General features: G+C 44.7%; 1 protein-coding gene across 2 annotated transcripts; it reads right to left on the bottom strand.

Annotated features, from left to right (window-relative positions):
• Positions 1-627: 627 nt before the first annotated feature.
• On the bottom strand, positions 628-23,966 carry PTPN11 (protein tyrosine phosphatase non-receptor type 11). 2 transcript variants are annotated; one of them, XM_071763600.1, is made up of 16 exons: positions 23,758-23,965; positions 20,343-20,465; positions 19,073-19,267; positions 17,746-17,938; positions 17,014-17,130; positions 16,390-16,503; positions 12,398-12,494; positions 11,719-11,798; positions 11,435-11,593; positions 10,548-10,679; positions 9,537-9,691; positions 9,388-9,455; positions 8,602-8,753; positions 5,238-5,350; positions 4,955-5,056; positions 628-4,138 (listed from the first exon to the last, which is right to left on the bottom strand). In XM_071763600.1, exons 1-15 carry the CDS (start codon positions 23,769-23,771, stop codon positions 4,987-4,989), a joined length of 1,782 nt encoding a protein of 593 aa, XP_071619701.1. In that variant the 5' UTR covers positions 23,772-23,965; the 3' UTR covers positions 628-4,138; positions 4,955-4,986. The 2 variants fall into 2 exon arrangements, with proteins under 2 accessions (XP_071619701.1, XP_071619702.1); XM_071763601.1 differs by lacking the exon at positions 16,390-16,503 and having other exon boundaries at positions 23,758-23,966.
• Between the last annotated feature and the right edge of the window lie 589 nt (positions 23,967-24,555).

Genomic DNA, 24,555 nt, shown 5'->3' with positions numbered 1-24,555 from the left:
AAAAAAAGAGAGGCTAAAACCCATCCCAGTTCCGAGGAGGTTCCACACCAAATTAGAAAATCAGGAAAGGAACACTAAGGGTGAATTACAGAGCCACCAGCACAGGACTCCCAGGTCAAGAGCCACCAAGGGCAAACTGGGGAGGCAAACTGGGCAGCCCAGCCTGGAGAAGCTGCCACGGGGCAGCCAGCTGGCAGCAGCCAGCAGGAACAGAAAGATAAGAGCTCCTATACATCATATTTAACAGGAGTTTTGCTCCAGTGGCTCTCAGGAAGGACAGCTGCTCTCCTCCAGAGCATCTCATCCCCCAGGGCTCAGCAGTACAGCTGGGAAAGCCAAGGATCCAGGCTTGGAGATGAGAGCCCATCCCACAGCACCTTCCCTGCCTGCAACCTGGAGAACAGAGGAACTGACAAACCAGCTTAGGAAAATTATTTTTATTTCTTTTTTTAATTTTTTCCCCCCTTTTTTTGAAGTCCTGGTGTTTACAGATATGCTTTTAGTTGTGATACTACAGCTTTGCAGCAATAAAAAACCAAAAAAACCAAAGAGCACCAGGCAGGTAGCAGAGCAGCTGAACTAAGCCCCATAAATACCAGCACAGAAAACAATGGACAACCACCAATATTTCTATACATTAACTATTATTTTAATGTCACATTTTGACAATTGTAAATGGTCTACAGAAGGTAGGTGGGCAAAAGGCAGTAAGTGAGTTTTTTGGAACACTAGATGTATAATAAACAGCACATTCTCCACATTTACATGATTCACATCAAATTGATGACATCCTAAATGTATTCCTTTTAAAGGATAAGAGATTTTTCAATAAAATATTACATTTTCATTTAATACTCTGGTACAATACTTCATACATTGCAGGAAAAAAAAAATAATGCAAGGTCTACTCCACCTAACAAGAGGATCTTTTTTCATTAGTCTTTAGTACTGTAATAAAAAAAAAAAAATCACAATAATGTCATAAATAAACAGGCTTGAAATTATTAATTATGTTTCACTATTTAAAAGGGAGAAATTAAAAATTAATTTGAAAGAATGAAGTTATGGGTAGAAATCAAAACCTGACAACACATCCTAGTCCCAGCTGTGATTTTTTTCCCCATCCCTACAATAAAAAAGGAAACAGGTTTTACAACTTTGTTAGCTGCATCCTAGTTAATCATGTTTCAAACACACATCTGAAGAGGAAAAAGAAAAGTTTGGTCAGAATTAATAGGAGAACCAATCAGCCCTAACAACAGTTAGCTGAAATTAAAGTGTATGCTCTAAAACATTCAGCAAATTAAGTCTGCAGCAAATTCATGCTGGCATAAATTATTGTGCCTTAGGAGTCAGGTTAAAAGTTCCCTTGTGGTATAAAGTCTTCTACAACAGAACACTTCAGAACTGCATCCCTTTTCCTTTCCATTGATACAGCAAAAGCTTGCACAGTGATGCTTAAAATTTATTCTCTAAAAACTCACTAGAAATACATGAAACCCACATTCACTTAGCTCCCCAGAACCAAAGGACATTCCTCTTTCTTGCTTCATCTGCCAGAAATGCCAGCCTAGCTTAAAATAATTCATAAACTGCTTTAAGAACCATTCCTTGGTGCCCACCAGGCAGACAGATTTTTCTTTTGCAAGGTCTCCCCTTTGGTATTCAGCAGGGCCAAACCCTCCAGTTAAGGGGGGGAGTATTTATTCACAATCTTTCAGATTCTGCTCCTCCCCTCATTGACATTCTCCCACCATATGCTCCCCAGGATTAATACACATTCTGCAGGAAGAGTTCCCTGGTTCCAAGAAAATAAAGAAAATAAAAAATCCTGCAGAGGCAGGTTCTGAACAGCTCAAATGAGGTCGTAGCAGGCAACCTGACGTTGGCCACGTGAGTGATTGCTGCTTCCACAGCTCAATCTTTTAAGACACATCACAGTAACTGAGTTCATGGCAGAGTTCAGATTAATTCAGGATCCTTCTCTCCTTTCTCTTGGCTTTTCAGTTTGGGGCAGAGCAGCTCCAAACCTGAACACGTGTCCCACCTTCCCACCCCGTAGGAAGTGTGGGGTTTGTCTGAGTCCACAGAAAGTTTCAGACAAAGCTCTGAGTGCTGTCAAGTGCTCTGTACAAATACTGACACCAGTGCTCCCAGTTCAGCAGGCTGAAGCTGTGAAGAGGGAGAGGAGAGGAGGCAGGTGGTGCACAACAGGTATCTCACTACCAAATGAAGAGATTTCTCTCTCATCATGACTACAAGGCTTAGATCTAGAAAGGGCACTGGTTTTTATGACTGGAGAATAAGGCTGTGATATCAAAACATGGATAATGGTATGCTGGTGACAGGAGTTCCAAAAAAAAAAAACAACAAAAAAAACCAAAACAAACAAACCCAAAGCCTCAGAGGACAAAAAGGACAATAGGCAAAGTAATAAAATCCTGCTTAACATTAAAGAAGCACCTTCATTCAGTTCAAACAAAGTGTTCAAATATTTGATTTTGCAAAGCACTCTCAGGAAAAGGTAATGTAATCTCCCACTCAACCTTTCACAAAGCTGCACTAATTACATTCCAGGCTTTAGCAGAATTTCACCAGGAAGGCCAAGCACACAAACTCATTGGCCTTGCACACCCTTGCAGACAGCACTGGTCATCTGCACCCACTGCATGAAAATGGCAACAATTCCTCAGCCCCCCTGAAGTCACAGAAGGTCCCCAGAAGGCCAGGGAAAGGCATTGGGAGGACAGCACTGGTTCCTGCCCCAGGGACACATCCTGACACCAATGCAGCTGCTGATGGCTTCGAGGGGAGCTGCTGGTCCAGACAGAGCAAACCAAGCCAAGCAACCCCAATACCTGGCAGCTGAACAGCAGCTCTGCCTGCTAGAGTCTCTACAAGAGGACTCTGTCTCTCTGCCAACCATCACAAGTGGTTTCAGTTCCTTTTTTTTTTTTTTTTTTTCCTTAAAATCTCATAGGGACAGGAAATCCAGTGCAGCTCTGCAAGGCACTTGAGGTAACCAACTCCTGCCCCATGGGATGAAGCAGAACCCACTGCTGGCCTCACTGCCCCAGCTGCCCTGCCCAGCTAAGGCAATTCCAGTGGGCATTCCATCTGCTTTCCAAACACAGCTTTCCTGGAGCCACTCACACCAGGCTAAGGCCTTGCTAAAAACCCAGAAGGCTCAAAAGCTTCCCCCTTCCTGCAGGAGGGGCAGGGGGTCACCATGTGCTAAGGAAGCTGCCTGCACAGGGGTTACTCCTCTCACTGGCTTTAAAAGGTTGTCAAGGTGTCACCAGCATGCAGCTTGTTTTTAAAAATACCTTAATTCTACAAGTTCAACCTCTTGCCCAACAGATGAACACAGACAAATGAACACAGGCAGTGTCCTCACAAATCATTAGGGCACGGTGACTTCTGAGAGATACAGAAATTCCTATTTTTGGGTAGGGATCATGTAAAAGAAATTTCACTTGATGTACAGGCTACTTTGCATAATTACTCCAAAAAGAGACCACCCAGCTAAGTTGTAATCCAAGCCATCAGTTATGACAAAAAGCACCTTCATAATCAATAACTGCTCACCCCTGTGACACTCAGACAGAGTTTGAAATGTGTTAGGACTAATTTTATCATGTAGCTGATTCTATTCATGCTGGTGATCCACTGTTTTCAATCAAGTATTGTTCCCATCAGTATTTTACAGAAGTGTAATGGATTTATCCACATCATTGCTCTCCCACCACCCAACCCACCCCCCCCAAAAAAAAAAAAAAATACCCCACAACTGCTCAAATAAGGAAAAAAAAAAACCTGACTAATAGCCATACAGTGAAACAAAAATACTATTTAAAAAACCAAAGGGATGACAGTCCAACAGCTTGCTGGATTCAAAACTGACTCTACAAAGTATTTGTCTACATTGTAGAAAGGATTTCCTTTTATTTGGAAAATGAGCAATTGTCAATCACGTACTGGAGAGAAGAGATAGAAACAATCTTTAGATGGTCTTAAGTTTTGCCTACTGGTGAAGGATTAAAACTGTAAATAAAAAGGTACCAAGTCCTCAGAGTTCATTGTTCATGTGAAGCTTCTTCCATCTCTTTCTTGACCTTTTTAAAAACCGTATTCGCTTCTGGGGAAAAAAAAAGAAAATAAAAATTATTTGGGAAAAAAACCCAAACCAGCAGTTATTTGTTATCCTGCCATGACACAGAAGTGCTCAATGTTGACTCAAGAAACTCAACCAAACGTCTCAAACCTTGCTTATGACTAAAGACACCTTAAATTCAAAGGTATTCCTTTGCTGTATTCACAGCACATTAAGTGAGCTATCAGATATTGGTTATTAATAACCAATAATATTTTTTTTTTCAGTTGTCTGATTGCCAAATTAAAAGAGTTACTTAAACCACAACAAAGAGCATCTACAGCTTTCTCTCCCAGCAAAGGCAAGGATTTAATTTTTAATACTACTACACCAACTGCTCCCAGCAGTAGCTGGACATCACATTTTTTATGAGGCTGAGCATGAGATTAAGTGGTTTTTGAACCTCTTTAGACACACAAAAATCCTTAGCATTGACAAGGAGCAAAGATCACTAATAAAAGACATGGAAAGTTCAGGCTGTAGTTGCCACTCATCTTCTGCATGCAGGATTTCAGCCTCCTGAATAATAAGAAACTCCCAATGTGTGTCACTGGTGAGTCAGGGCATGAGAACAAAGGCCAAAGTACCAAGCTAATAACCCCCATTGTTTGGAAAGGGTAGACCCAGGGTGCAAACTGATCAAAAATAGCTTCTGAAATTTAAATGCCTGAAGGGGGGGGTTAGATTACATGCATTTCAGGCATTTGAAAGTCCTTGTTCCAGTTCTGATAGCTCAGCTTTGTGGGTGTTTTCTCCAGAGCTCCAGGCTGGTTTTGTGCCCTCACTGCTCAACAGCCATACCTGCCTTTGCAGGGAAGTCTCTGCACATCTTCTCATCTGAAACTTTTCTGCTGTTGCATCAGCCCCACATTTTCATATACTCTAGCACTATCTTCTCTCATTCTGAAATGAAACAAATATTAACAGGCCTGAGAAGCTGGTTCCAGCACACCAATGGACTTCAGGGACAAATTTATTTTGCTCAAAAGCCTAGGGCGGAGTCTGTGATAATTTCTTCTCATTTGAGGCCCCTAAGGATTAGTGAGAACAGTTCAAAATTTACTACCAGCTGAAGGAAACTTACTCTGGACACGTTGGGGTTGGGGTGCAGGGTGGGAGAGGGCTCTGATCCCCACTTGTCTGGTCCGATAAGGAATATTTAATGTTTGTGTATTCATGACCTTTTCTCTTGCTCTTCTGTGAAGCAAAACACAACATAAATGCCAGGTTTTGAATTACTAACAGAAAACAATCATTGAAGTCGTGCAGAAATTACATCTCTAACTAACCACATGTGTTTTCAGAAGAAAGGGAGCAGAGCTCAGTCCTGCAGCCAACACACACAACACGGCTAAAGCCTCCAGGTTGGTTTTAGCTCTTTGTTACAAGACCTGAAAAGCCTCACTTTTCAATATTCCTCTTTCCACCACTCCAGCAGAACGTAGCAAGCTTATGAACCAGCACTCGTGGGCAATCTTCATCTTATTTGGCAGAAGAAACCACATTTCATTCTTTAATAGACAGCACCAGCCAGTGGGCTTCCCACTGACCTTATTTCCAGCTTGGAGATGTGGCCAAATGAGTAACAACATTGGTTGTGAGAGCTCTAATAAAACAACACCTTAGCCCATTAGGTTTCATATAAAAAGAACCCAAGCTGTTATTTGTATTCTGCAGCATATGTTAGAAGCTGCAGCCAATTGTGCTGGCACTCAGCTAATGATACCAAAGGCTCCAGCAGGCAGAGCTACTCCAGGAAAGAAAGAGGAATGGGCTTCTCTTCAGTTTCAAGACACTGACAACTTGTTCATGCACTGAAAACTACAGAGAATTAAAGCCTGCCTTCCAAATTTTACAGGGTGTTGAGTTGTTTGGTGTTATTTTTTGTTTGTGTGTTGGTTTTTTATTTAAATGCTCCAACAAATAGTGAATAAGTGGCCCCAATCAATCCCAGCACAGAGGGTGGCAGAGCCTGGGGAGATCTGGCTGCTGAGTTTCCATTAAGAACACTCTGTACAGCAATGGAGGTTGAAGTTTTTCCAAGATGGCCTTCTGAGATTGGCTCAAACCCCACTTCACTTGTTATTTTACTCAGTTTCTCTCCCCTTTCAGCCTCCTATTTTAGTCCTGACCAAGCATTCTCAAACAGACCACCAGCCTGATCAGTTACCTGGAAAGTTAATGCTAAAAAATAAAGATTTAAACAAAACACAAAGATTCAAAGTGCTGTATCCTGCAGTGTTAGGGGTACAAACCCCTTCCTTGCTAAGAATATTCCAAAGCCCAAAATTAGGGCTTGATTTCCAACCCCCTCCCTGTGCAATTTAAAAATATTTAGTCAGTTCTATTACCAAAACAGACTGAAGCAGACAAAAGAAGCAAAAATAAAAAAATAAAAAAAAAACCAAACCAAAAAACCCCCAGATCTCTGGCTTCTCTTCCTTCCACTTAATTCACTGTAATTACTCTTTCTAGCTCAGAAGAACAGAAAAGTGGCAAGAGCTACTTGTTTTTTAGATGTAAAGATATGTATATTTCCACAGGGGGCAAAAAAAAACCCCAAACAAAACCACTAAAACAAATCCACTTTGCTTTTCCTCTGCACTTGTGAGCAGACAGGCAATTTTTAACACAACACTTAACTCTAGGAAACCTTGAGGCTCTCAGCACTACAATTCAAGAGGGAAATGGTAGCAGAGGAGAGAAATTTTCCCCAAATATAAACAGAAATGAGGCATAGCAATGTGAAGGGATGCAGCTATTCATATAATCCACTTTTTCAGCCCAGCTGGCTGCAAACCCTGCACACAAACAAGTCAGCTAATGAGAGCACCTATTTTTTTTTTATCAGAGCTGGCTTGTGCTCAGCCAGACTGAAAAGCAGACAGTGAGCATGACCTCAAATTCTTTCCCATAAATGTGCCCTAATGGACTCCACCACTTTTTTCTTTTACTGTTGGTAACAGCAATTAAAGCAAGCACAGAGAAGAAGGTTCCAGAAGTTAAGAGTTTCTCAACAGAGAGTGTTTCATTCCTAAATTACCTTTTCAGGATGAAATTCAAGCCTTCTGCATAGTATTCTACTACTCAGCCAATTTTTTTTTTTTTCTTTTTGCTGCTCTGCCTAAACATCCTTTGAAGCATTCCCAGCTCCCCATGGGTTTTTTTTCAGGACATTAATTCCTATAACCACCACAAAGCTTTGGTTTTGCCTGAGAATTTCTATATTTTTTTATTCCTCCAGCTACCACTAGCCCCAGTTATAAATCAAGACCTCCTGAGCTAAAGCAATATTTTATTTTCCACCTTCTTAAGCTTCTACCTGTGCCTTTTGCACTAGTAATGGAGCAGAGGGTGAAACAAAACTGAGGTTCACAGCTGCAGGAGAAACACACTGCTCCTCTCATTATCAAAATTCCATTCCAAACACATTAAAACCATGAAGAGAGAGTTACAGATCCTCTTTGTACATGGCAGCAGCAAACCACAACCATATTCCAAAAGCTGCAGATGCAAGGCTTGCATAATTACTCAGAGATATGAAGGAGCTCTAAGACAACGTGAGACAACAAAGCAAGGGGAAAAAAAAAGTCCACCTGAGGGATTTCTTGTTCTTCACTTTGTGTCTAATCACCATCAGAGCACACAACAGCTCTCCTGGGGAGAGGAATAAAGCCTCTATCCTCTCTCCTCAACTGTGCATCTGCACCAGGGAGGCAAATATAAAACAAGGTCTGCCACAGTCTGAAGCAGCTTGAAACCATCCAGGTCTGAGCTGGCAGGTTCAGTCTTTGAGCAGGGATTACACTTCACACCTGGCCCTGTGCTGACCACACAGCTCCCCATCACCTGGGGGGGATTTATCCCTAAGCAGCAAGCCAGCTGCAGAGGAAAAGATCCTGCAATTCTGCAACACAAAGGTAAAAATCCCAGATGATCAGAGAGGGCAGAGAATGAAAGCAACAGTGAGTAGAATGTTAGTTCCTTATTACAAAACAAGGTAACTACAGTAAAAGACAAGAAGTGAAAGAATTAGAAAAGAAGTAAAAGATTAGAATTTGAGTGCAGTGAAGTGCCTAAACAGAAAGAGTGAGGGGAAGGTCTTGTGGCTGTCACCAAATATTCCAAAACTTCTCATCTTACCACAGCAGGTGACTCCTCTAGGAGTACAGTCCTCTAACTGTACCTGTTGGAGCCACTAGCATTTGAATTTGATCATCATACTTCAGAAACACAGTTCAGAGACTGGAAATCTCTTCAAAGCTCAACAGTATTAACTGTTAGTTTTATTAACAGAACCTTGTATGATAACAGAACCCCAGATGATATTAAGGGAATTTGAGAACTGGGGTGTCTCCGAAAGGCCCAGAAAGCCAAAAAGCAAAACTCCTCCCTGTTGAAATGGGAAGAGGTTCCTCTGGGAAGCTTTCTGCAGAGGACAGACATACCTGCTCCTCTTCAATCCTGCGCTGTAGTGTTTCAATGTAGTGCTGCACTGCCATGTAAATAAACCTGTACTGAGCTTCTGTCTGCACCATCCCTGAGCGCTGGGACCTCACCATCTGAATGGTCTTGGGAACATCAATATCACAGTCCACACCTAGGAAAAATGGGCCCAGTGTTAACAACAGCAAAATGAGCTTTGTTTTTGGAGGACAACCTGGCTTCAGCTTCCAGCAGAACACAGCAGAGCTTAATATGCAAGGCTGCTAAGGTTTCACTGAGGATTTGTCCTTGCCTGCTAACAGAAAGATCTGTGGAACTGTTGCAAGACACAGAAAGATGTCCTGAGGAGAAAACTGCATCACTCCACGCTGTTCCAGATGATTTTAAATGCAGCTGAGCTCCACATCCAGGTGGAGTTTGTGTTTAGGGCAGGTGATGCATCCAGACCACACTGTTCTCTGAAAACAAGTGACTCAAACTCACCCTGAGTGAGTACACTGACAGCCACACATTCATGAAGGAAAACAATAAAATAAAGAAGAAAAATAATAAGAAAAAAACCATATCAGACTCCTGGTTAATCCTCAGCTTAAAAGTTTTCATTAAGCTGAACTGGAGCAGGGTTTCAGTACCTTGGTTCCAGCTAAGTCAAGAAGAATGAGCAAGCCCCTTCTATGCCAAACACCTACTTTGTAGCAACTCTAGAATCTTCTGTTCTATCAACACTCCTGGTGTTTTACTGTGCTGTATCTGGCAATGTCCCACAGGAAAATAAAAGGGGAACCCACCTTTTTCTCTGATTATGTCAATAAGAATATCAATCACAATGAACGTTCCTGTTCGCCCAATCCCAGCACTGTAAAAAGAGAAGAAAAAAATTACTGCTTTGCTCTTTCAGAACAGACACCAAAACACCAGTACAAGGGCAGCACCATACCTGCAGTGGACCACAACTGGCCCAGCATCAGAAATGCTCTCCTGTTTATGGTGCACCTCCTCTAGAAAGTCCAGCACACCACCAGGGTCACTTGGGACTCCATGATCAGGCCAGGTTCTGAAGTGGTACTGCCAGACTGTCCTCTCTGTGTTCCCCTGGGAGGAAGACACCCACACATGAAAGCAAAATCCAGCAAGTACATTTATGTGGCAAAGTTGAGTCAGATCAGGAGGTGGGATATCCAACCTGCTGCTCAGCATTCACAGCACCACTGTTCCTTTAAAAGAGGAAACAAGCCAGAGCTCTCCCTGGCCTGAAAAGTCCATCACACCACTGGCTTCCTCAGCTCCCTTCCTCATCCACTTGTTTTCAATCCTCACCTTTACTGAGGTGAAGTTCTGAGGGTGAACAACAGCAAGGGGCCTTCATCTGTCACACCCATCACTCACACCTCCCTGCACTTACCTCTCACACTCCTTCCCATTCAGTTCCATCTCACAGACACCAAGCTAACATATTCTGCTTATTTGCTCCTTACACAAATCATTTGGCTCCCTGATCCAAATTGTTCCTTAAGAAGAAAGTGCTATTTCCCCACTAGTTCACCATTTCCTTCCTCATCTTTTGTATTCCTTAAGTGTTCTTCCTACTGGACCCCCAACAGAACCATTTTCTTCTAGCTCAACCACCCCCAAGAGAGGGAACAAATGCCTAGAGCTAGAGTGAAGTGTGATTACTTAAAAGCATTGTCCCTCTTCCCAGATTTCCTCAGAGTCCTGCAGCCATGCATCTCCTGCCAAAAAGTGCTTAGGTATAAGCACCTTCTATTATCCCCAAGGACAAAGAGAAAGATGTATGGAACTAAAGCTGGAGCTTCAAAGAAAGAGACAGGGCTCAATTTATTAATCTCTGAGTGCTTTTATTGATTGCAAAGAAACAAGTCTATTTCTGCAAATCTTTTTTTTTTGGGGGGGACCTGCAACCTAAATTAAAAGTTACTAACACACTTACTTGCCCAACTTTAGAAAGTTTCAGTTCTCTCAATGTGTAATCATGTGCTGCACTCTCCTTGACATTCCTGACACGCATGACCCCATATTCCTTCAGGGAATACTCATCAGGCCAGTACTTGACACACTTACTCTGCAAGATTGGAAAAAAACAAAGTAATCAGGGTGGTTTGTAAACTGGTTACCAAGCACATTTCTGAAGCTTTACTATCTAAATACACAGAGGACAAGATAAAGTACATTTTAGGGGGAGGTTTATCAGGCTTGGTGGAGGGATTCCTAGCCAGGAACAGTTTCAGTGGTAACCACCAGCTCAGAACATAAGAATGGCACCAAATTCAAGCATAGAAAAGGAAGCCAGAAGAGAGAAAAGCATTTTTTTAATTAGACTTTTATTAGTCTGGCAAACGTGACTTGAATGAGGTGAATTTGGGGCAACAACTTTCACATGATCTTGTAGTTTTTAGGAAAGGAGCAGTGTCATCTAAATTCATTCTTGTCAAGTCCCACAATTCTGCTTTTCTAGTGAAGTCTGTACAAGGTTGGCAGCCTGAAATAAACAGCATTATTTCTGTAACACAAACAGGGAGTTTACACCTCCAAGACTGCAGAATGCCTGGTTGGTTACATCTCACATCCCAGTGCCACATTCCCTGATTCATTTTAAGATGCAAATATTCACAGTCAGCAGCTACAATTTAATCAATCAACCCTGAAACAAGAGAGGCCAGAGAAACCAGTGAAGGACACCCAGCACTTTGCAGGTCTCCAAAGAGTGGTTGCACACCAAATTTCAGTACAAAAATCAATCTAACCAAGTCAGTTTAGTTCTTACTTGCACTGAAATATTATGGCTTTTCCCCTAGGAGAGATGGAATCTGTTCTTACCTTGCCTCGTTCAACTTCTTTTGTTGTCATAACAATAACTCGAGAATTCTCCTGGAACACCATCCTCCAAAAATCATTCACTGTGTTCTGTAGGCAGCCTTGGGTAGCAATGTAGCTTTTTTTTGGCTTGGAGTTGTTGCACTTGGTTTCAAATTCAGGCTAGAGGCAAAATAAAAACAAGGGAACAAAGAGTGACAAATGGTTACAAGATTGCCTCGGTTTCAGGAGGAAAAAGCAGACGTGGGCTGTGCCACCAAGCCTGCTGTAGGTAGGGGTATACTCACCATAATAATATTAGCATTGATATAGTCTGAAACAGGCTCATTTGGGTCACCATCATGTAGAACAACTCTGGTGTGATCAACTGGAAGAACAGGTGTGTATGTTAAGCACTTGCATCCTAGAGTTGGGACACAGCTATTTTTAAACATCCCACAGACGGGTTCATTTCTGACTGCTACCAAAAGTTGTGAAATTATCAAACTCAGTAAATTAGTGGCTAGAATGTTCAACCTTTCCTCTTTTGCCACTTCTGAAAAGGAGTCAGCCAATCCAGATCAAGCCAGATCAAAATAAGGGTTCACCACCCCTAGTAACTTGTGAGTACCCAGACCGTGAAGCCAAGTCAAGGCAAACGGTTGCTGAATTTTCACCACAGTTTTGTACCACAAATGAATCCTCTTAAACTTCAATGTTTCAGTTTGCTGAATAAAAATTTAGGGATGTGACATTTTGAAATGAAAGCTGAAGATAAAACCAGTATTTGGGAATTGAAATACTGCTATCTACAAAGTGCAAATGTTTGAATGCAAATTAGAAATCGTGTGGGCTAATGCAGACAACATAAAGAGGGGAAATTAGCACTAAAGAGATGAAAAAGCACAGTGGTGCTTAATTAACCCTGCATTTACAAGCTCAGGAAAGTAGAAGGCTTATGTTGGAATGAAAGAAATCAATACTTACAGGGTAAAATATTTTTGTATCTATTTTTGTTTTTGTTTTCCTGCCGCTGACCTTCTTTCCGACTGTAGAGAAGTTTGCATTCCTGTTGCTGCAAAGTCTAAAGGAAAACAGCACAAAATAAGTGGTTTTCATAAAAGCAAGTACAGGCTGTTCCACATCATTATAGTGACCCTCTCACAAAAATGATGACACTTGATTGTAATGCCAGACAGAGAAAGAGAGAGGTTGGGTTTCTCCAGACTTAATACAGAACTGCTTCCAGGTAGGTAAGGAAGACAAAAGCAGGGGTGACAAGGCAAGCTATTTTCCACCTGATAATTACAAATACCTATGAATTCAAAGCTTCTTTAAAGCACAACCTATAACCAGCAAGTTTTCATGATGCTGCTCTGACCAAGCAGACTCAAGTTGGTCCCTTACAGCTGCAAAACATTGTGCAAGGAAAACACAAGTGGTTACACAAAGGAGGACCAAAAAATTCTGTCTTAAAAGGCACCTGAAATAAACCAAACAACACAAGCAGCATTCCATAGAGCAGGTCCAAACTAACATTTCTCATTAGGTTTTTCTCACCAAGCTCAGAAACTAGGATTTCTCCTTTTTGCTGAATCAGGCAGGTAAGGAGTTAAAGTTTTTCCCCTGAACTGGCAGGAGCTTTAGCACCACTGCAGATCAGTAACTAATGCATCCAAAACATTGCCAATCTGCAAAGGAGTCAGGCATTTTGTTATCATCACCCTCAATATTCTTGCAGAGATTGCTTTTATTTGCCAGCTTGGGCACATCAGGCACATTTGCTCACTTCTGCTTCAGTCCCTGGTATTGTCACTGCCTGACTTAGTGACCTTGGACAATCAGACTCATCCTAAAAACAGGAAAACAAAAAAAAAAATATCCAAAAGCAATAAAAGAGAGCTGAATTCATGCTTGGGAGGCAAAAGACAGAAAGCAAGATATCCTTGTAAAGCACTGCCTGCTGCTGCCAGGGATGGGTGAACCAGCACTTTGCAGGAAGCTCACCTCTTGCCATGCTGCAAGATTATTTCAAGTGCCACTGTCACAGAGCTCCTTTATGTAACATGAACACTTTTTGAGTCTCAGCCAACTGAAATGTCAAACAAAAGAACCAAAAGCTCAACTTTGCTAGCAGCATAAAACCAGAAACAACAGAGAGTGTGGAAAGCAGTTTGAAACACATCACCATTTCATCCAGTTAATTATTGTTGAGCATCCCTGAGGAGAGATCCCTGAGCAGCCCTGACTTCTAACGAGCCCATTAAGAGATGTACACACTGCAACAATAAATCTGAAAAGAATCCTGCACCACCCAAGCCTCAAGCTCACCAAACAGCCATTTTTCAGAAGCAAAAAACATTACAAGGACTGTCAGTGTTGCTGTCTAGTGGTTCACAGCACAAGAGGTACCTTCTTAAATATGCCTGAAGACAAGTAATTTATAACCACCATCTGGACTGCCAGACCATAAACAGCACAGCCAGAGATCCATGGACAACCTGGAGTTTGTCCCCCTGCCTCCTGCCACCAAGGTTGACAGCTTCAGCTTTCAGCCTGAGGTGAATGAAAAAGTGTGACACTGCCATGAAATTGCTTCATTCCCAACATCACAGTGGAAAAAACAAACAAAAAAAAAAGGGTTTAGTGCTGACCTCACCAACAGCAGTGAAGGGGAAAGAGAAGTGGGATGGCTCACAAGTGAAAATCTTTTATTTTCTACAGGTATTCCTTCTGTAAGATTCTGGTTTTCTAGCAAATGCTCTTCTTCAGGGAAGTCATGAAAACATCCTGCTGCTAAGGACCAACTGATAAATCCATTACAGCACCAATTTATTCAAAGACCAGAGGTCAGAAAAGTCAAGCAATAGTTGAGTCATAGTGGACAAATTAACAATCCATCCCTGAGCACACCCCACAAAAGTGCTTCCCTTGAGAAAATAAACCCCAGACCCCCAAAAATAAACAAAATAAACTACAGTTTTTAGTAAGCCAGTCCTAATTACAAGAAGGACAAGCCAACAGGGCACACTTTTTATGCCCCCTGAGCAGTAAGGGATGCTGAGAGCCTCCAGGGAAGGCAGCAGACACCCCTTGCTAGGTTAACCTGGCAGTGTTCAGGTTAAACCATGCAGGGCTGACAGGAACAATCTCCACAAGTGTGTCCTGATACAGCAGCTCCCTGCTCAGGCTGGGGAAGAAGCAGATGATTTCCCCAGGCAGGTTTTAGCCATTAGAGCAGCCATGGCTGCTCCTCCTGAGCCTTTAGATCCATCTGTTGAAATCTGCAAGAGAAGCAACTCAGAGGCTGAGGCCACCTTAGCTCCAGGCAAGGTTCCCAGCAATAGAACTGCTCCCCAGGGGATCCCCCCCCTGCTCTCAGAGGAAAGCAGAGTCCCAAGTCCTCAGCCATGGCCAGAGCAGCCTTTGCTGGCCTCTCTCCTCCTCCTGGTGGCCACTCAGCAGTCCTGGGTCAAGAACTTGCCCTCCCCACACTGGCCACAGGAGAAGAAAGAGGAAAGAGCTTAATCTTCATATTATTTCCTCACTGCCTTAACACCCTCTTCTTACACTCCACCAGTATATACAGTGAGATGTGTCACCTCTCTGCTAAGCCTTTTGCTTCTCATGGAATTCTTTTTCTCCTTCTGACAACAACCTCTGAGCAGACACAACACTTCAATCAGCTAACAAGGGTGTCTCATCCAAAAAAAGAGCTTCTTCAGGAAAGGCTGCTTTGGAAACCTGTCACTATTCAAGAAGTTTCTCAAAACAGCCAAACCCAACCTCTCTGCCCAAGACCAGGACTTGCCAGTTTCCTGTTGCCATCTGCTGGTGGAGTTCCAGACTCCACTGTGGTTTTCCAATGGGTGTGTGTGGCATCATCAGTTCATTATAATTAAGACACTTTTAAGTTTTTGGCCACCACCATCCCATTTATGCAGCTGTGAAGTGATCTCAGGTGTCAGAGAAGGGTTAGGACTCCAGAAGTTTGGAATGTGTTGCTAAATGTTCATCCTTAATTTGCTGTGATTGAAAAATTAGCAGTTTCAGCTGCATTTTCTTCCAAGTTGATCCCTGAAATCCCCTGGGCTTTAAAGAGAGAGCTGGGCCAGGTATGTTACACACAGGAGAGAAGGAAAGGCAATGCTACCTTCTGAGTGGAAAATGGAATTTTGGCTGCAGGGAGAAATGAAACACCCAAACAAAACAAAACCAAACCTCCAGGAGTCCAAGTAATACAGAAAATCAATGTTGCTTCATCTCAGAGCTTGCTTCTGCTCCTGCTTCACAATGGTTTTGAGACCCTCAAAAACCAACCAGCCATCAAAAAGCCACAAACTCAAGGGCAAGAACAGATATTGACTGAGAAATCCCACTGAAGTTTCCTTAAAGCAATGGTACCCAACCTCCCAACCCCAGCAGAGTGCAAACCAATCCATCCTCTGCCCTGAGACAAGTGGGAGAAAGCAGAGAAGTTCCCTTCACGTGCACAACACACCCAACATATTCCAGCTCCATCTGATAACCACTCTGTGCTGGTTCTTGGGGCACCAAGAGGAATACAGGCTGGGAATTAGTCCTTTGCCTTCTTAATCCAGCCAACAGACCTCTTTGTGTCCACAGGGAGAAAAGGAACCCAGGAATGAACCTGATGAACTGTCCTGCTGGGCTGTATATAAGGCTTCCTTGTGATGGGGAGGGCATTCAGAAGGGATTGTGCTAGGTACTGAGAATCAACAGCACTGAGGAACAGAATCAGGTCTCAGGAGCAGGAAAAAAAGGCAAATATTTCAACCTAGCAGACACAAGAGTGGAACTGGTAACATTTTAACCCATGCTGTAGCCGACAGGAGCTGGGAGCAAGAACTCTGAAGCGAGAGAGGGGGGGGAGCTGAGGAAAAGTCAGGAAAGTCAGCAGCAAACCTAACTTTTTAGTAGAGATTTAATACCACAACACTTGGAATGTAATGAAGTACCTCAAATTCTTCCCAGAAGCCCTGCTTGACTTTATCTGTAGTCTCTGCTAGCTTGCTTAGCTCTCTCACTCTGCTTTCAATCTCTGCAGCATTAATACGGGTGGTATTCAGAGGCTAAGAGAGATACAAATAGTAAACACAAGTGTAACAAATGCCAGGCGTGAGGAGACAGTTACAACACAAACCCCCTGCCCTGAGTACATTTTATGCAGGCAATTCTAGGACCCAGACACCTATTTGGACTTCAAACCTTTACAATTCAAACAACAAAGAGCAGGGAGGGTAGAGAGGAAGGGAATAGGGGATGATTGCTTTCAAATAAAGTCTCATGGTTTTTCTTTAAAACATTAAATTGTCTGGACTAGTTCTGCAGTCTCGTGATGAAACCAAGAAATGTTCTCCATGCATCACAGACACAAGAATCCATCCTTCACAGACACAGAAAAATGGTTCCTGTTTAAATGACTGATTTTATCATCCAGTTTCAGAATGTTTTGTTCTTATTTTGCCTCAGGAAGAAAAAAACAAAATCAAAATGTCTCACAGGCCACAGAGAAAAGCCTGTGCTTCAACAGGATGTGCTGAAGGTAACAAAGCTCAGTGGTGGCTCCTCCATTCACTCACCTGCTTCAGCTGCAACACTGTGCCCAAAGTTTCTACCATGGGGTTCTTCTTGTAATGCTCCACTAGATCTGTCAGAGAGTCAAATTTCTCCCCTCCACCAACATCATATTTCAGATCCTTGAAAAACAGATGCTCATCAAAATAAATGCACATCAGACATCAAAGGCTACTCTAATGTTTTCTTCAGGCCATGCAACATATGAGAAATTATCTTTCAAATCACACGTAGAATCTAGTCAAATCCTTTTTTTTTGAGGCTAGAACCCTCAAAATCCTCAGAATTTTCCCAGAATGTTGGGATCATCTATCAGGTGCATCTTTCTACACTGACAGGAGAAACCAGCACACTCAGATGGATCCCTTGCTTGTCCAATTACTCATGCTTTTATATATAATTTATCCAGGAGACTGCAGCTCTCTTAAGAAGATTTATGACCACGAAAGGCTCCATCAGCAGAGGATTTCAGGCTTCTGATGCAATCTAAAGCAAATCTATTAGAAGGCACTTGACAGCACAGTAGAGTAGGACATGATTCAGTAGGCAAGCAGTCAAAAAACCCCCAAAACAATAACAGAATTATTCAGTTTGATCAAAGAGATGCTAAAACAGCACAAGGGAAGGGGAGGGATGTGTTCAGCACTCAGGAGTGAAGGGTGAGGTGGCCCTCCTGTGAGAGCAACCCCACTGCTGATGGAAGGAACTTTGTGAAAGCAGCTCATGCTTCATCATACCTGGCAGTGAATCATGACATGTGTCACTTTGGATTTCCCATCATTACTTTCTCCTTTATCATCTCCTGTCCTGACAGAAAGAACAAAGTCCCCAGGGTGGCTTTGGCTCTCACGCACGAGGAAGCTTCCATGTTTTCCTTTCTCTGTTAAGAGTTTTTCAGCTTCTCTTCCAGAAAGATGCCCATGAAACCACCTGGAAACAAAGATACAGACAGGTTTTGTATTTGTCATTATAGCTATGGCTGAATCTGCTCGTTCTCAATATTTATAATAAAGAAAAATGCTGAAGTACAATGAGCACAGCAATGCCCAGGTCTACAGAAAGCCTCAGTTGATAAAAATCAACACAAGCCTTGGAAGTGCACACTTCCAGTACACCCCAGTGACTCCAGAAACATTCCAAAGGAAGAGCTTCCATAAGCACTGGAATTTGCATTTCATGCAGGCTTTGATTTGGATCCCTCACAACATTCCAAATGGCTTCCCCAGTGCTTATGTTGCAACCTTTTTCTCAGTCAGGGCATTTCTGCTTTCATTTGTCCTTTTGTTTCATTTGTCCTTTTGTTTCATTTGTCCTGTTGGAACCAAAAATCTCTGAGACCTTACCCTGCCAGCACACTAGGAACTGGACAGGATCATCACATCCATCACATTCCTTCAAGAAACATGGCCAAGAAAGCAATAATCATCCCCACTGATGCTAAATACAAGCCATTCCCTTGTATGTGAGAGGATTTGGTTCAATGTCTTTCCTTGCTTTTTCCCTGCTAAGAATAAACTGTTCTCCCCTGCCCAAAGAGGTTTATTTCTGGCATGCAGAATTCCTCAGCACAGGTCCAGTCTGAAGTCTCAGCTTCTCCTTACTCCACTGCTCCCTAAAACTGCTGAATTTGAGCAATCTGAGGACCTGCATGACAATCACTTTCTCACATGCAGGCCCCACTGCTGGGAAAACTGTATAAAGTTTTGCCATGAAATATTCCTTATAGTAATAACAGCCTCAGGAAGCTTTGGGAGAACTCATAGAATAAAACATTTCCCAGTAAAAAGGGGAGCCAAGGGAATTATGCCCTCTTTTTTTATTGGCTCACACCAGGAGGAATGCTGAAGAAAATAAGTCTTGGGGCTTAGACTGTTCTATCTGTATTTTTTCTTTTTTTTTTTTTTTTTTGGCAAGCCACCTCACTGAAACCAGTGAGACCACTTTTAGGAGAAGATAGCAGCCACCCTTTCATCAAAGGAAAGCAGAGTGCAGCCTTCCTGGAGATAAAACATGCATTTATTAAAAGTGCACAAACACTGAGCTCTTCACCACTATTTCTCTGACCTTTCAGATGTAGGATCAGCACAGTTGAGTGGATATTTTAACTCTATAACATCTCCATTCTTCTCCTTCAGCTGTCCATGATGTTCCATATAATACTGGACTAACTCAGCCAATGTAGCAAACTTCTCTCCTCCATAGAGGTCATAGTAGTCCCCTGTGTTCTGGATCTTGATGTGAGTGACAGCTCCAGTTCGTCTGGTGTTTGAAACAAAGGGAAAAAAAACCCCACACAATGTCAGCTGATTCCTAATCAATCACTTTTAGATTTAGTTGTCTGAGCCACAGAAATCCATACTTTACATCTGCACCACTTCCCAACTGGAATGCTGCAGGATGGCAGAGCTGGAGCACCTCTGAAGGGTGCTCCAGACACACTGCAGTGGCTTGGAAGGAAAGGAAGTGGCTGTCAGGAAGAGCAGTCAGGAAGAACATGGAAAAAAAAAAAAAACCCAAACAACTTAATTCCATAATGAAGGGATCCCTGAAGCCAGTGGGAGCTCTGAGGCCTCATGATCTCCAGCAGAAAACCCTCAGACTGCCAAGAATTGCCCACACAGGTGGAAGGGGAGAAAGATTCAGCATTCTCAAGACATCCATCAGAGTTTCCTTAGTCCTTTCCTCTGGAAGTGTCCCCTTCTGGTACACAAAGTGACCCATTATCTCAGAGGTATCCAAGAAGCTTTACACCCCATCAATCCCACTTTTCTTTTTTCCTTTCTGCTGTCCTTTCCTATCCCTGTACACCCAGTGTCATGGGACAAGTGTTACAAAGGGCCTTTTGGGAAGCTGAAGTAGCACCACAGTTGCCCTTAAAAACTTGCTGACTTTTCCAGAAGAGGCTCTGGACAGCATTTTCTTGCATGTGTTTGATCTGAAAGTCAGATAATCACTGCTGCTTTCAGGTGGCTATCCAATAGATTTGTAAAAGCCTAAGAGAAATCCTGTTGTGAATCTCCTTCTGCCTCCTCTCTTCCCCTGTCTCCCTGCAGGCTCAGAATTCACCACCCTCCAACCTATAGTTTCCCCAAGTTGGGTGAAATTATTTGAGAATGTCTGCATGGGAAACAGGAGGGAAAGAAGAAATGAGCAAATAGTAAAAGTGATCTGTGCCTTCTTTCATCTTTCTTTGTAATTATCCTTTGTAATTCTTCTTTGTGATCTTACTTTGGAAGTAGCTGACTTACAGCTCTTCCCCCACAAGACAGCATCAAATGAAGATCCATACCAATTTGGGGAGAAAGACAAGGAAAAAAAAAACATTTAAACTCACCTAACAGAGAGTGTGAAGTCTCCTGGGTTACTCTTGCTGGGTCGTGCCAAAAAGCTGCCATCTACTCCTCTGGTTAGCAGCAGGTTTTCTGCCTCCACTCCAGTAATATTTGGATGAAACCATCTAGAAGAGGTTAAAAATAAAAAGTGTTAATAAATAAATAGATCTTCTGGTTTTCAGAGTTACACGACAAGACTAAACAGAATAATCCAACAGCTTCAAGCCCAGGAAGGTCCTAAATTAATAAGGGAAAGTATAAATTAATCATCTGATATTGCATCACACCTTTGTGCACTGCTAAGAGATGCTTTGTAAATTAAAAAATTATACCCATACATACTCAGACTTGGATTAAAGTCATATCAAAGTTGTGTAATGTAAAGAGAGACCACAAGTGATGGATTTTCCTTGCTCCAGAAAGACAAGAAACACAAAGAAACTGAAAGACAAGCAGGAAAAAAAATACTTTAAAATAAAACAAAGCATCCAAAGTGACATTTGACAACATTTTAAAGGTTAGAAATGTAACAAAACCTCATCCTTCAGAGCACTGGCTGACAGGGGTCAGGAAGGAACCTCAGGTGTGGACAATATGTCCACAGCTACCCAGGCTTCTTCCACCCTGCCCAAGAGGATGTGGTGCAGGACACTGCTGGGCACAAAAGCACCTCTGTCTTCTCACTGTCCCTCTTAAATACAAACACTGAGGAATCTCCTGGTGATATTTGCCACCCACAAACAGCCTCCTGAGTGCCTAATATAGTGTCCTGCCAGAGGAGAGCTCTATATGGTCTGCAGCTCAGTGTCCCCCACCTTTGGCATCAACTTTGGAGACTTATTCTTAGCCAGGCAGTTAACACATCTGCCTCTTCTCTGATCTGTAATTGAGAATTTTTAGTGAGCTCTTGCAGGACTGAGCCACACCTGTGTGTTCTGGATGAAAGGTGTTCTTCAGGAGGCAAGATTTTAGAAGACAAAGGTAAAAAAACAAAAGCCAAACCCAACCACACAGCCCAGGGACAGAGATGTGAACAGAGCAACTGAGAGTTCTGATGGCTTGGTCAGGCTTGTATTCAGCAATAAAATGATTGCCTTGATTTTTGAGGCAAACATCTCACACACACACACACACATTGCTGCTCAGGATGGCAAAGAGTGAGTAGAAAATCTGCAGCTGGGGCATGGATGGGAGTTCACTGCACTTTATGGAACTTCTGTTGTAGTGGGTGACTTGTACTCCTCTGTATTTTTGGCTTTGAGGCTGCTCAGGATGGCAAAGAGTGAGTAGAAAATCTGCAGCTGGGAGATGGATGGGAGTTCACTGCACTTTATGGAACTTTTGTTATAATGGGTGACTTGTACTCCTCTGTATTTTTGGCTTTGAGGCTGCTCAGGATGGCAAAGAGTGAGTAGAAAATCTGCAGCTGGGGGATGGATGAGAGTTTATTGCACTTTATGTAACTTCTGTTGCAATGGGTGACTTGTACTCCTGCTCTCTCTCACCTCTGTATTTTTGGCTTTGAGTAGGAAGATCCATTTGTCAGTCCCCCCAAATAGAAAAATGGGGGTGTGAAGTGATCTCTGCTCAGTGGTTCCGGCCCGGTGCTGGAGGCTTCAGCTCTGCCATCCCACCCCACGTGTGCTCCTCAACCCTGCTGGCTCCATCCTTCCACCAGTAACACAACCCCCAGAGCACTTTCTCTTACACTTCCTTTTATAGGGATGGAATGCATTTTAGGAGGGTTTTTTTCCCCTGCTTTCCTCCTTCAGCCTCCCTTAGGGAGCAGGTGCAGGGTTGTCCCAAGCAAAGGGCAGCACAGCCAATAAAATGCAACCAAGACAGCAACACAGGCACATGGAAACCTCTAATTAAGCTCTCTAATTAAACTAGCTGTCCTCACTATGCATGGAACACTCCTCACAGCCTTCCCAGTCCTGGGGGTTCAGCAGTGTCCCATTCCCCACCCCTTATTAACTTACAGCAGGATGAAAACGTTGGCAGAAAAGCAACCAGGGAAAGAGCAGGGGTTTCATTTACAAAACTCTGGGGATTTTAGCCCAGCAGGAAACCTTTGGATGCAAACTCAGGCATGGTGGGAAACACAGCCCTGCAACAAGTCTCTTTTTTTTTTATTTTTTTTTTTTTTGTTAGGTGGTGTTTTGTACATCTACATCACCACCACGTTTCTTCCCTTGCTGAACTGAAGAGAGAAAAGACAAAAATCAATACATTTTTCCATGCCATGATTGGGCTTTTCTAATCACCTTTCCAAGAGGAGGAGAGATTAAATCAGTTCTCAGCCTCAGCTGTCACAACCAGAGCACTCAGGGAGGCAGTGACTGGTGCTTTAATTGCTCCTATTTATAGGCTCAGCAGTTTATATTTCTCATCTTTTTTCAGTCTCCTCAGAAGTTAAAATTTTTAAGCAGAGCCAGAGGCTTCCTCCTGCCAAGGGGACAGTGTTTTGAAAAGGGAACTTGGACACTTGATGTGTGAGCAGGGACACTGGGAAAACCCAGCACACACCAGAGATCTTCCACACACTTCAGAATTGCCCAAATTCAAGATTAAGTGGCCAAGGAGTGAAAACCAGCCTGGATAGCTCCAGGAGCTTCAGCTGAACAAGCAAGAGCACAACCCAACGATGAAAAACTCACATTTCAGTAAATATCAGAACCGGATCAAATGCCAGAAAAGGTTATGGTGGAGAAGCACACAAACATCACCTTCCTTTTTCTGTCAGCGTTTCCTCTCCAGCCCAGCAGTTCCTTTACCCTCTCAGCTCAGGGGGCTGCTCAGAGGAGGCAAACACCCAAACCCGTGAAGGACAATGAGAAACTCCAACAAAGGAAACAGACGGAACCGCTTCTCCTCCTCAATTCCCAACGCCACGGGGGTTTCCCCACACACCGATAAACCTCGAACCTCCCAGCCCGGCCCCTCCGCTTCAGCCCCGGCAGAACCCCCGCTACCGGGCTGAGCACGGAACCAGCTGCCAGCCCAACCCAACCAGCGGCTCCCCCGGGCCTGCGGGAGCCTCCCCGGAACGTCCCCAACCCCGCAGCCAAAGTTCTGCGGCAGCTCCGGCCCCTGCGCGGGGATCGGGGGAGCCCGAGGCCGCCGGGAGCCCCCGGAAAGGCTCCGGTGACCGGGGAAAGGGCGGCGAGGCGGGGGGAGCCGAGGGAGCCAGGCCCCGGGAACAGCGAGAGGGGCCGGGAGGAGGCTGCCGGCAGCCGGACGGGAGCTGCCCCAGCGCCGAGGCCCTGCCCGGTGCGGTCCGGTCCGGCCCAGCGGCGGGGAGGCCCCGCAGCCCCCTCAGGAGCGGGGACTGCGGGGGGTTCGGGCCCTGCGCGCCCCGGGGTTCAGCGGCTCCCTGCCCGCCCACCTCCCCCGCCGGGCTCGCTCCCTCCTCACCTCCGCGATGTCATTTTCTCCGGTGGCCCCGGCGGCTCGCGGTCAGCCCGGCCGCCCCCCTCGACGGCCGCGTCTCACATGGGGCTCCCGGGGCGCGGGGCCGCGGCCTTGGGGCGCCCTGAGGGGAGCGCGAACAACGGCGGCCTCGGGGCCCGGAGCGCAGCGAGCGCGGCGCGGCCCGCCCTGCGTCACCCGCGCCTGCGTCATCCGCCTGCGACACCGGCCCGCCCCCGGAGCGCGAAGGGGTGGGGGGGGGTTCGGTTCGGTGGAGCCGGTGCCGGTAGAACCCGCCGCGGCAGCACCGGAGCCTTACCTCGGCCGTACCCCGAGCCGGAGGGAGGGTCAGGCGGTGGCGGAACCTCGAGCCCCGCTGCCGGAGCCGCCGGTCGCCGCACAGCCCCCTCCGGGAAGGGATGCGGGTGCCCGGTGCTCGCTCCCGCAGCCCGGTCGGGGCCCTCCCGCCGGTGTCCTCCCGGGGCAGCCCCGGGGCATTGCGGCACCGCCTGGACTACAAGTCCCAGCGTGCTCCGCGGGCGGCGCGGTGACGTCAGACGCCGCGCTCTCTTTAGGCGCCCGGTGCCCGGATGTAGGTCTCTTTCCTTCCCCGGAAGGTAAGGATGGCGGAGCGGCGGCGGGCAGGGTTGGGGCTCGGCGAGCGGTATCCGCCGCCATCTGCCTTCGGGCGGCTGCGTTGGGATCACGGAGCTGCTCCGGAGCACCCGGGGGGATGGCGAGGAGGCCCGGGGAGCGGTACCGGGGCGGGGATGGAGCGGGAGGTTGAGCCGCCTCGGGCCGGGC

Source organism: Heliangelus exortis, chromosome 19 (assembly GCF_036169615.1).
Source record: "Heliangelus exortis chromosome 19, bHelExo1.hap1, whole genome shotgun sequence".
NCBI classification, from domain to species: Eukaryota; Metazoa; Chordata; class Aves; order Apodiformes; family Trochilidae; genus Heliangelus; species Heliangelus exortis.
The sequence above is the reverse complement of the archived record's forward strand: the minus strand, read 5'-3'. Positions and strand labels throughout refer to the sequence as shown.